The 12,720-nt window shown below is 38.8% G+C and overlaps 1 protein-coding gene across 1 annotated transcript; it reads right to left on the reverse strand.

The window, feature by feature from the left end:
* Positions 1 to 400: 400 nt before the first annotated feature.
* On the reverse strand, positions 401 to 11,830 carry LOC135151482 (uncharacterized). The gene is made up of 6 exons (XM_064089944.1): positions 11,396 to 11,830; positions 10,475 to 10,670; positions 9,920 to 10,273; positions 9,243 to 9,673; positions 8,868 to 8,951; positions 401 to 577 (listed from the first exon to the last, which is right to left on the reverse strand). The coding sequence occupies exons 1-6, from the start codon at positions 11,828 to 11,830 to the stop codon at positions 401 to 403; spliced, it is 1,677 nt and encodes a 558-aa protein (XP_063946014.1).
* Between the last annotated feature and the right edge of the window lie 890 nt (positions 11,831 to 12,720).

The following is a 12,720-nucleotide window of genomic DNA, read 5'->3' on the forward strand; positions in this document are numbered from 1 at the left end:
TTAATTGTCTTAGCAGTGAAAATTACTCATACATTGTTGCATAGGTGCGTATTCTTAATTCACCAGTCTCTGTGGGAACGAACAAATATATTACTTATGATCACGTGCGCTTGCGTGTAGATTTTTGCGAACAGTAAGCTCATACTTCAATCCATTCTTACCAAGTTGGGACCACTGAGGAACAGATCCGTTGAGCAGAATGCCAAAGTCTCATGCTTTTATGCTCGATTTATCATGTTATTTCTAAATGATAAGATGACTGACGCTGAGAAGGAACACTACTCCAACTCTCCTGTGGCACCAGTTCCTCGTGCCTGTTCAAAGTTGATGACTCAGTTGGACAATAAGAACAAATTTGCAACTGTTCCACTAATCACCACTCCTCACATGCTTCAGATGTTCAACACTCCACTGCAGCCGTATCAACTTCCTGTGGCTCTTCCACCTCAACCTCAGCAACAACAGCAACAGCAACAGCAACCACAAGAACCTGAACCCCTGCAAATTCAACAACCTGCACAACAACATCAACAACAACATCTACACCATCAACTGAAGGAACAATCGGACCTTGGTCCTGCATTTATGATACTAATTAAAAGTTCGAACAGAATATTAACCTTAATCGCTACGGCGCAAGCGATTCAAATCCACGTCTTCTACTGTATTCCTTGATTCTCCTTGGACGAAGTGTGGCCTTCGATCTCCCAAGGTGTGCCTCTCCTTAAAGCCCCGAAAACCCAAAACCCTAGCTGTCTCCTTGAGAAAAACGTCTGCCTTTCAGCTTTAGGAGAACGAGAATATATATAGGCTACAGTAGGGATCATGGACCATTAGGTCAGGCCTTCTAATGACATTCCGGGCCAGGCCCAATGTCATTAAATATTAATTCTATCCACTAAAGAACTAATATTTGCACTACCTTTCCTAATTCCGTAAATTAATTATTTAATTCGGTTCCCATATTAATTGCTTATAAATTCCCCATGTTTAAGATATCGCATGTCCATTAATTAAATTAATTTCTGACAATTAATTTAATTAATATCTTTTATCCTTGATCATCCACTCAACCTTATAATTATGCAAGAACAAATCTGCCTGCAGGACTAAAGTATAATTATCTTTATGAGCTTTCAAGAGGACATCATCACCCGAATATATTTTTCGGACACGGTTTCCTTTTATAGTCAATATCCCACTCTGTATATAATGTCATTGCCCAATACATAAATTCGTAATTTAAAATAAATTATTTAATTTATGAGTCAAGGCATGTGCATTAAATACAAGTGTCAATCACTATATCCGGATTAAGAACTTAAGCATTAATAACATCATAGAATCTTAGTTCTTTATTGTCAGAATTAATGAAACAATTATTCTACTATTTTGATCCCGTTCAATATACACAAAGTATATAAGTATTATTCAATAGTCAAGATAAACTATTTCCAAATAATACTTCAGCCGTTCCAGTGGTTTGTCTAACACCACCTCGACTGTGAACCCTTATTATATTATATAAGGAGTCTGACAATCTAATCTTCTGCTATCCCATTTGATACTAGATTGTCTACAATATATAATATACAGACAATGTGAAAACATGCATTCAAGATTCTCAAATAATTGTTATATACTTCAAATGAATATTTTAGTATAACCCTAACATCAACAACAGCAGCATTCACCTCAACAATCTCAAGAAGCACAGTCATCACACCATTCATCCAACCAATCATCATATCACTCCCCTACTCATCAACAACAACAACCTATCCATTCATTTGAAGACCAAACATTGGACTATGATCTCTTCGAGAATCAACCATCTTCATCTGAACCTCTCCCATACCAAACACAATCCCAAATCATACCACAAACACAATCTACCTCACAACCCCTTCAATCTGACTCTCCTATCAACCAGGAGCTGCAGTCCTTTCGTCAGGACCTACAGGTAGCTCAGGTACTTTCTAACTTATTATCTAATTTTAATGTTGATACGTCAGATTATGGTTGTGATCTTGTTTGTGACCTTGATTTTGTTTTCCAGCCTACCAGCAATGAACCTGAAAACACACAGGTTCGTAACCTAGCTGATGATTCACTTCAACAAACTCTCGTTTCTCCAAACACATCAACCAACACTACAATGCAACCTGTTCATAAAGTTGCAAGGAAACGGAGTACGAGTAGTTTAATGAGTCAACCCACAGCTCTATCTCCCTCCAAGAAGCAAAGGGTGGAAGCCTTGGAGACACCTGTAGCCTCATCTTTGCCTTCCCAACAAGGCTCAGATTTTGAAATGGCAGATAAACAGTCTCTGGACCCATTCTCTCTACAGGATGAGGCAATTGAAATTGACCGTCCGGCCGCGGTAACTTGTATAGAGTCAAGCACTGCGCTAGCACTCACGCTAGTGCAAGCCCAAACAGATACACAGGTTACTATGTTTACTGAGTGCACAGATTTTCAAAATCAATGTATAACATATGATTACTTTTCTGATCACACTTTCTTTTCTGATCAGGCGGAACTTGGCAGCGTGCAAGTTAATCTGCCCTCACAGGCGTCCGGAGGACAATTTGTTCCTCCACTACCTTTGAACCCATCTCAGGGGACATTGGTAGTATATACAGGTACAGCAGGAAGAGTGAATCCTATGAGTGAAGAAAGGCAAACACCGAGCGATACACATGCACGTGAGGCTAGTGAAACAGCTTTGAGTGTACGTGAGGTGAGTGCACACACTGACCCTGCTCTGTTTGAGGAACAAATGGCTAAGTTACGAGCTGAATTAGCCAGAATGATTGCTGAGAATGAAAAGCTCAAGGGTGCACAGTTGGTGACCCTACAACAGAAAGCTGAGGAAAGGCCATCCAGTTCTTACAGGGATGAGCTTAAAGAGGAAATCCATGAGTTAGCTGTTGAGATGAGATCCAATCATGAGCTTTACATGTCTAAATTTGAGACCATCGACAGCAAATTAGATCAACTCCTCAGAAACTCCAACAAGTCTGATGATCAACCCTCCGGAGAGGATCCCTCAACTAAAGGGGAGAATAGAGAAGACAAAGGTGACAGGGATGATAGAGGCAATAGCTCAAATCAAAGCAACAAGGGGAATACCACTTCTGGATCTGCCCCTAACAAAGAATCTGATAAGTCTAAAGGCAAAGAACCGTTACATCAGTCCGACAATGTCTTCAACTCTGATAGTTATGATGACTACCCAAATGATATGGATGATGATGACATCTTCGATGCTACCTATCGTCAAACAGAAGAAGAAGGTAAATTTGATGAGGGTTACTTGTTTCAGGATGAAGAACCTGTTGACCTAGAGTATGAGGAGAATGTCCGGAAGTTCAAAGCTGAAAATGAAGCTAGGAAGCGTAAGCTTCGTGATTTCCAAAAACTTCTAGAGGACAAGTTGATCACAGAAGAGCAAATCAAGATCGAGAAACAGAAAATCTATGATGTTGCGTGCAAACAGAAGAATCTTGATATTAAAAGGAAAGTCGGAAAAAGCTGGGACATTGCAAAGAGGATATTCAATGGACCTCAAAGGGAACCTTTCAACGACAAAAAGTTCTTATCTCTGATCTATGATCTTCGAGAGGTAAACCCTGACGAGGATGTCTTTATGCATGCCTTTGCTTTGGAATTGAATTATTTGACTGTGGGAGTCAATAATCTGTTAGAAGAATAGGAGCAAATTGTCTATACACAGAGGAATGGTTCCTTCAGACTATCTGTCGAATCTCTGAAATCATTCTCTGTATCTGAGCTCTGGGTGCTTCGGAACAAGGTAAAGTGCAGCTCCAACCTGAACGAACTCCTTCGTGACAAACTGCTGGAATGTGCTGTATTCAACAGTCCTCAGGTTGTCAGGAATCCGTACTGTGTAAAGTTCGTTCACAAGGAGATCTTCAGCATTGTCTATCTCAACGAAGAAGCCTTGCCAAAGTATCCAGCCAAGCAACTTGCTCTTGCCTCCACTCTTTTAAGAACCAAGGGCTTCGCTTCTAAAGCTAAGTCTGATGCTGATGATGTGATTCTTGCTTACTGCACTCGAAAGAATGTTGCTCAATACTTTCGAAGGATGAAAAATGTTACAAAATCTCAGCCATCACACTTCCGCGAAGACCCTGTGGAATTAGAAGTACTACACCAACTGGCTCTGGCAAGGGAACGAAAGAAGCGTGGTGAATCCACTACATCTGAAGTGCCAACCAGGGAAGAACCGCCAACTCCTATCCTTCACACTTCTGATATCGAAGAAGGAGAAGTTGATCTTTAGATTCTTTAGGGACTTGTAATATATGTTCAGTAAGAACATCCTTTTGTAATCTAATGTAATCTTTTGAATTCTGGTGAATGTTTAATGAAATACCAGAAACTTTTTGCTATTTACAATTCATGTTTAATCCTTTGTCTTATCAGTTAGTTGAGTTATCCTCTCGATAATTTGCATGTTATGTTAACAAACAAATAGGGGGAGATTGAAAGGCTTATGTTTAGCCTATTTGTAATTAAAGAGGTACCAACTCAACTCTGATAAGAAAGCAAGGTAAATAGCAAGTACTGTTGAAGGAATCCGTACGAAGAACGTCAAGTGATTTATTGAAATTATATGTGAAGAATTTCAGGATGCTGCTGCATACCACTGGAAGAAGTTCATTAATATGTTCAAGCCTCGGTGTACAAATAATCTTTTGTAGCACGTCCAGAAGTCCAGAAGGTATAAAGTTTTAATACTTTATTTATTCAGAAGATTCCATACTACTGTTACTTATGAAGAAGAACTACGAAGACATATACTCGACGAACAAGCCTCGTTTCAAATGTTTATTTGATAAAGAACATTTAATTCAGCTAGATACAGATGAACCAGACAGTACATTTGTGTATCAGCTACTCAGATTAAGTGTTCTGCATCAACTACAAGTGGCCGTTCGATCAAGACAGAGATCTACAAAGTTTAATCAAGCCTGAAGTCTCTGCTGATGGAGATATATAATTTATAAGTATTTATTTAATTATCTCACTATTCAAAATAATTAAATTGGTTGTATAATTTATTTATTAAATTGATTCACCTTCGAATTAATTTAATTTATGAATTTATATAATTAATATAATTAAGTGGGTAATTATCTAATATTTATACATTTATTTAAACTGATTTTATGCATCAAATAGCTCGGTATGACATTATATAATAATGTCATACCGTGCCCTGCTAAATGACATTCCCAGGAATGACTTTAAAAAGTCATTCTGATGCTGTTTGTATGTTTATTTCATTCGGTATGACTTTCTGATTAAAAGTCATACCGTTTGCTTGCATCAGACTTACACTGGTATGACAAAAAAATGTCATACCGTGTCCCTGATTCAGACTTTCTTGATTGTGTGTATGACTTGCTTGTTTATGACTTAAAAAGTCATACAAAGCTCAACCGAATGGCTTTCTCTGGTAATGTCATGCCAAATGAAGAGTAGTGACCAAGAAAATAAGTCATACCACCCCTGGCAGTATGACATTCCATTTAAATGTCATTCCTTCTTTGTTTTATGGCATGGCTTTGTGTAATAATGTCATATCTTCCATTGTAATGTCATTCCTAAGCTAGAAAGTCATTCCTTTCTTTGTCATACCTAGATCCAAGTGCTTTGCCTATAAATATGGCTTCACTTCTTCATTTGTATGTTGTTCAAGCATTGTAAAAACTTTCAAGTTGTTTGTAACTTGCAATTGTTATATCCACAGTTTTTTGTGCTTTGATCACTCGGTTGTTTTAATCACTAAACTAGAATACATCCTGTCGAATTTATTCTACGAACTTTAGTGGACATTAAAACGAACCTTATTAATTATATAACGACTTAAAACATTGTTATATTAATTAATTAAAATCTGATTAACAAATTTAATTCAAATCAGATTATTCCGCCACGATTTTTAGTGACGATTGTATTCAACCCCCCCCCCTTCTACAATCATTTCAGAACCTAACAATAGCTCAGCAAATCAGACAAACCACTCGGCGAAACACTGCAAAGCAGGACTCTAACTCGGAAAATCAGAGACAAAACTGTACTAACTAGCTACTGACTCGGCGCGATGACTCAACAAAACCCAGCAAACGACTCACGAGAAGACTCAGACAAAGACTCGGAGAAGAAACAAACTCAGTAAAATGAATCTGAACTAAACTAACACAGACCACAGCATCTCAGGAAAGACTCCGACGAAATCGAAACTCAAAAGCAGAACAAAGAAAACAGCAGACTCGCGTAAATCGATTACAAACAAACTTCCAGCCAAACGACGATCGAAACTCGACCACAACTTGGACTCGAAATAAACAGAAATGAACTCGAAAACACAGCAGCAATACAGACGAAACTCGACGAAAACTAACCCATAAATCTGAACAGAAGCAAGCAAAAACGAGCTCAGCAAACAAATCACAAACAGACCAAACCCAGCAAACACAATGACTCGATGACTCGGGTCACAGCTACTCGGAAACTCAGAAAACAAACAGTAACAACGGGAACTCGCTAGCAGACTCAGCGAACTCGGAAATCACAAGACAAACTCGGCATTACAACACTAAAATCAATAAAAACGCAGCAATAAAACAGGACTCGAAGACGCGACTAAAACAGAGCACGAAACCAAAAACTACAACTCGATGAAAACAGAGCATACGAGTCTCAGAACTAGCGACTCGGCTCGAAAACAGGGCTCGGTACTGACTCGGTCGAGGGGGGGTGAGTTTATGTTTAATAAAAACTAAAAACAGGGGTTGTATAAACAAGGGTTTAAGACTGAACTTTTTTATATATTAATATTAACTTACTACTAACACTTTAAATGATAAAACAATAAATAATATGATTTTGGGGTTTTAAATCTAAACCCTAACACAAATTAATTTTGTGCTAGGACTTAGTTGACTATTTCAAAAGATCACAAATCTATACTAATCACAAGCTCAATGATTCTTCATTTCCCAAAAGCTTAAAAAGCATGTGGTGGTACTTAAAAGAATCATACAACTTGGAGAAAATAAATTAAAAAGACAATACAAGATTAAGCTAAAAGAGATTTGCATATAAATTAAAAAGTGTATACAAGCTTGGAAAGGAAATTGGGGCTAGCAAAATGTAAATCTATCTAAGATACTAACTATAGAAATGACTAGGTAGAAAAGGTGGGTAGGTAGCTAGGTAGGTCATTACAAGTAAAGAGAAGGGGGTATTTATAACTAAAGAATTAGGGTTTAGGGGTAGGGTGGCTAAATCTTGACCATCCATGTGCCTTGTGTGTTGGGAAGATTGTAGCCCTCCATGTGCCCCCTTACTTGCCAACTCTTTTTTTGATTTTCTTCTTTTCTTTCTTTTTCTTTCTTTTTCTTCTTTTTCTCTTCTTTCTTTATTTATCTACAATTTCCTGAAATAAAATAAATAAGCGATTAATACTATGAAAATAAACAAAAGATAGGCACTTAAATATGCAAAAATATGGACTAATCAAACTTCCCCATACCTATCTTTTGCTCGTCCTCGAGTAAAAATCAAAAGAAAAGAAAATAAACTAAGAAAACTAGATGCGATTCCTCGGCTCCTTTTCGTAGGCGTGACGGGTGATTTTAGGTTCACCAACCCGTTAAACTCGTAGACGATCTCTACAAGAGGAGTGTTGTCTCCTAAGGGTTTACAGAAGATATGCCCATAAAATCTTCGAGACCTTTTAGCAAGTGTCTACTCGACTCTACTCTAATTTCGCCGGTTTTAACAAAAAGTGTTTTTAAGGAAAATACCACTCAAAGACTCTTCTACTAATAATCAAGATACAGTGTCTCTAATCTACTTGCATCGACACAAAAATTTACTAGAAATCCAAGGAGTGTAATGAATTTTAAGGCCTTGGATGGATCCTAATTGTCTAAGAACATTTTCTCTTTTTCAACCAATATTGATCTGACCCAATCTCTATCGAAACAAATATCTAGCCAAACTTCACAAACTCCTTTTCTTTTTCTTTTTTTTTCTTTGTTTCTTTTTTTTTTTGCATTGACTTTATTTTGTCCGTTTTCTTAGGCAAACAATGTTACCCATGTAGCGAGCTTTGGGTCAGTGACTCCCAAACCAAACGGTCTTAGGGCACTAGTTTTTGAAATCCCCCGACGAACTTAATAACTCGAGTAACAAAGGCCACAAAACGAGACTAGTCAATCTACTTTTGCCCATTTATCTAAAGATTTTATCTATAAAGAACAATGGGTATTGAAGTAGTTATTCCTTTTCTTTTTCTATCTTTTTTTTCCTTTTTTTTATTCGCAAAGGTTCGATTCGACATTGTTTCAACATGTGGGTTCTCTCTCAGGTATCGAATAATATCACTAGACAATCTCTCCATCTAAGGTCTTGTTCAAATGTGTGTGCCATCTTGGAATTACGAGTACAAATCGGTCGATACAAGCTTCAAAAAGACAACCTTACTCAACTACGTTCAAATTATCTAAAAGACACTACATATATATACTTTTCGAAAACATGCTAAACACCAACTACTCCTAAAGTTCGAGTGAGGGAAAGACAACTTAGCTAAAAGTATCTCTAATTTTGGTTTTTTCTAATTTTTCATTTTTTAGGGTTTTTTCATTTTTTAAGAATTACACTAAAGCCCTCCCCATACCTAAATCATGCATTGTCCTCAATGTATGCAAAAGATAGAATTGAAATAAGAGTGTAAAGAGAAAAATACCTGGAATGGATATGAAGGGGATTTTTATTAACGAAAGAAACAACGTACATGATCATGGGTCGATGAGGTGGATGACCTCTTCCTCCGAATCAACAAGCAATTCTAAAAATGGTTTAAGACGTTGACCATTAACTTTAAAAACATTACCATTTTTAGGATCCTGAATTTCAATAGCACCATGAGGAAAAACAACTTGAACAACATAAGGACCATCCCGTCTAGAACGCAACTTACCGGGAAACAAATGAAGCCTAGAGTTGTAGAGAAGAACTTTTTGGCCGGGAGAAAAGGATTTTCTCAATATGGTTTTATCATGGAAGGCCTTGGTTCTCTCTTTGTAAATTTTAGCATTTTCGTAGGCATCATTTCTAAGTTCGTCTAACTCGGTCAATTGCAACTTCCGATGACTACCGGCGGTGGGTAAGTCGAAGTTCAATTTTCTAATGGCCCACATGGCCCTATGCTCTAGCTCAACCGGCAAATGGCAAGCTTTACCATACACGAGTCTATAAGGAGACATTCCTAAGACGGTCTTAAAGGCGGTCCGATAGGCCCATAAGGCATCTATCAACTTGGTTGACCAATCCTTCCTATTCGAGTTGACCGTCTTTTCTAAGATTTGTTTAATTTGCCGGTTTGAAACCTCTACTTGGCCACTAGTTTGAGGATGATAAGGGGTATCCAACCTATGAGTGATGGAGTACTTCTTAAGAAGTGACTCGAATTGACGGTTCTTAAAATGAGTCCCTTGGTCACTAATGATAGCCCTAGGCGTACCAAATCGAGAAAAGATATTCTCTTTAAGGAATCGAAGGACAACTTTATTGTCATTGGACCGGGTCGGAATGGCTTCTACCCACTTAGATACGTAATCAACCGCGAGAAGGATGTAAAGGTGACCAAACGAACTAGGAAATGGGTCCATGAAATCTATGCCCCACACATCAAAGAGCTCTATAACAAGGATTGGGCTCATAGGCATCATGTTCCTCCTAGTGATTCTTCCTAGATGTTGACACCTACTACATGTGGAACAATACTCGTTGGCATCCTTAAACAAACTAGGCCAATAAAAACCGCATTGGAGGATTTTAGCGGCGGTCTTCTTCGCACTAAAATGACCTCCACATGCTTGATCGTGACAAAACGAGAGGATGCTATGAAACTCACTATTTGGGACACACCTCCTAATGATTTGATCGGGACAATGTTTGAAGAGATACGAGTCATCCCAAAAAAAATGTTTCACTTGAGAAAAGAACTTGGCTTTATCATTTTTGGACCATGTCGAGGGAATATCACCGGTTGCTAAGTAATTGACTATGTCGGCGAACCAAGGGAGAGTGGAAATCGAGAGAAGGTGTTCGTCGGGAAATGACTCGCTTAAGGGCAAGTCGTTAGTGGATTCAACCACTAATCGAGAGAGATGATCGGCAACGACATTCTCACAACCTTTCTTATCCCTAATCTCTAAGTCAAACTCTTGGAGCAACAAAATTCATCTAATTAAGCGGGCTTTTGAGTCTTTTTTAGAGAAAAGGTACTTAAGGGCGGCATGGTCAGTGTAAACAATAATTTTGGACCCGATAAGATAAGAGCGAAATTTTTCTAAGGCAAAGACCACGGCTAGAAGCTCCTTCTCGGTGGTAGAGTAATTGAGTTGGGCATCATTTAAGGTCTTACTAGTGTAGTAAATGACATGAGGCCTCTTATCTATTCGTTGTCCTAAAACCGTTCCTATGGCATAATCGGATGCGTCACACATGAGCTCAAAAGGTTGACTCCAATCGGGAGACTTCATGATCGGCGCTGAAGTCAATTCTCTCTTAAGGTCTTCGAAGGAATGAACACACTCGCTTGTGAATTCGAATTTGACATCCTTAGCTAGAAGGTTGGTTAAAGGTCGGGCCTTTTTGCTAAAATCCTGGATGAATCTACGATAGAATCCCGCATGTCCAAGGAAAGAGCGAATTTCCTTAACGGACTTGGGAGGGGGAGATTAGCTATTAGGTCGACCTTAGCCTTGTCTACTTCGATTCCTTTTTCAGAAATTTTGTGTCCTAAAACGATTCCCTCCTTAACCATGAAATGACATTTCTCCCAATTTAACACTAAATCCGTTTCCTCACATCTTTTCAAAACTAAGTCTATATTGTTAAGGCATTGGTGAAAAGATGGTCCAAAGATAGAAAAGTCATCTATGAAGACTTCTAGAAAGTCACCTATCATTTCCGAGAAAATGCTAGTCATGCACCTTTGGAACGTGGATGGGCCCATGGTTAGACCGAAAGCTAGGCGTCTATACGCGAAGGTTCCAAAAGGGCAAGTAAAAGTGGTCTTTTCTTGGTCTTCGGGTGCAACCGGGATTTGAAAATATCCCGAATAACCATCTAAGAAGCAGTAAAACGCATGGCCCTCTAATCTCTCTAGCATTTGATCGATAAAAGGTAAAGGAAAATGACCTTTCCTCGTGACGGCATTGAGCTTCCTAAAGTCTATGCACATTCTCCAACCAGATTGAACACGTGTTGGAACTTGCTCGTTGTTCTCATTGGTCACCAAAGTAATTCCCGACTTTTTAGGCACCACATGAACGGGACTCACCCACTTACTATCGGAAATGGGATAAATGATCCCGTTGTCTAAGCACTTAAGAATTTCTTTCTTAACTACCTCCATCATGGGAGGATTCAACCTCCTTTGAGGTTCTCTCACGGGCTTTGCATCTTCTACCAAATGAATCCTATGTTGGACAATCGCCGGGCTAATTCCTTTAATGTCCGAGATGCTCCACCCGATCGCTCCCTTATGTTTTCTAAGGATTCCTAAAAGTTCTTCCTCTTGTGACGTAGTCAAATTAGAGGCAATGATAACGGGATAGGACTCATTAGGGCCTAGAAAAGCATACTTAAGAGTGTCGGGAAGAGGTTTAAGTTCTAATTCCGGCGGTTGTGACTGAACGGTTTTCTTAGGTAAAGGCAAATGCTCGGGTTCAACATCACGCTCTTGACTCGTTGTAGGAATGGTGGATTCTAACATTTGGTTGACCTCATGTGTGTAGTCGGAAACATCCCAATCCTCTCCAAAATGTTTTAAGCAAAATTCAAGGGCATCTTTAGGATTCATGAGATATTGATCAACTATTTCATCAATTAGATTGACATCCAAAGGTTGATCATAGAAATCATCGGATTATTTCCCTAAATGAAAGATGTTGAGGTCTATTGTCATGTTACCAAATGTTAGCTTCATTAAGCCGTTCCTACAATTAATCAAAGCGTTGGATGTAGCTAAAAAGGGTCGTCCTAGGATGATGGGAATTTGATTCTTCGGATTCTTAACCGGCTCGGTCTCTAGGACGACAAAATCTACGGGCAAAACAAAGTCACCTACTTTAATTAGCACATATTCAATCATTCCCTTAGGAATTTTCACGGATCGATCGGCTAATTGAAGTGGGACATTGGTTTGTCGGAGCTCCCCTAAACCTAAAGCTTGGTAGACAGAATATGGAAGGAGATTAACACTAGCCCCTAAATCAAGTAACGCCTTATCCACAAAAGTTTCTCCTATGACACATGAAATTGTAGGACAACCGGGGTCCTTGTATTTCAGGGGAATTTGGTTTGAGAGAATCGAACTAATGTGAGATGTAAGGAAAGCTTTCTTAGGGACATGGTTGGTTCTCTTATGGGTACACAACTCCTTAAGACACTTAGCATATGAAGGAATTTGTTGAATTGCATCTAGAAGGGGTATGTTGACCTTGACTTGTTTAAACACTTCCAAAATCTTCTCCATTTGAGCCGATTGCTTAGGTGAAATAAGTCTTTGTGGGTAAGGGACTCTTGGTTTATAGACTACTTCACTTTGCAACTCGGGTTCCGGGTTTGGGTCACTCGACTCCTCACGAGCTTTTGAACTCTCGG

Source organism: Daucus carota, chromosome 3 (assembly GCF_001625215.2).
Source record: "Daucus carota subsp. sativus chromosome 3, DH1 v3.0, whole genome shotgun sequence".
Lineage (NCBI taxonomy): Eukaryota > Viridiplantae > Streptophyta > Magnoliopsida > Apiales > Apiaceae > Daucus > Daucus carota.

Bases quoted from the DNA above. Each gene is read 5' to 3' on its own strand.
- LOC135151482 (XM_064089944.1), bottom strand. From the start codon at position 11,830: ATGTTAGAATCCACCATTCCTACAACGAGTCAAGAGCGTGATGTTGAA. The intron at 10,274-10,474 runs GTAAGACCTTAA...TGTTGCTCCAAG, and splicing joins TCATGTCATTTACTACACTA to AGTTTGACTTAGAGATTAGG. The intron at 8,952-9,242 runs TGGGCCATTAGA...ATTGAAATTCAG, and splicing joins AGCTAGAGCATAGGGCCATG to GATCCTAAAAATGGTAATGT.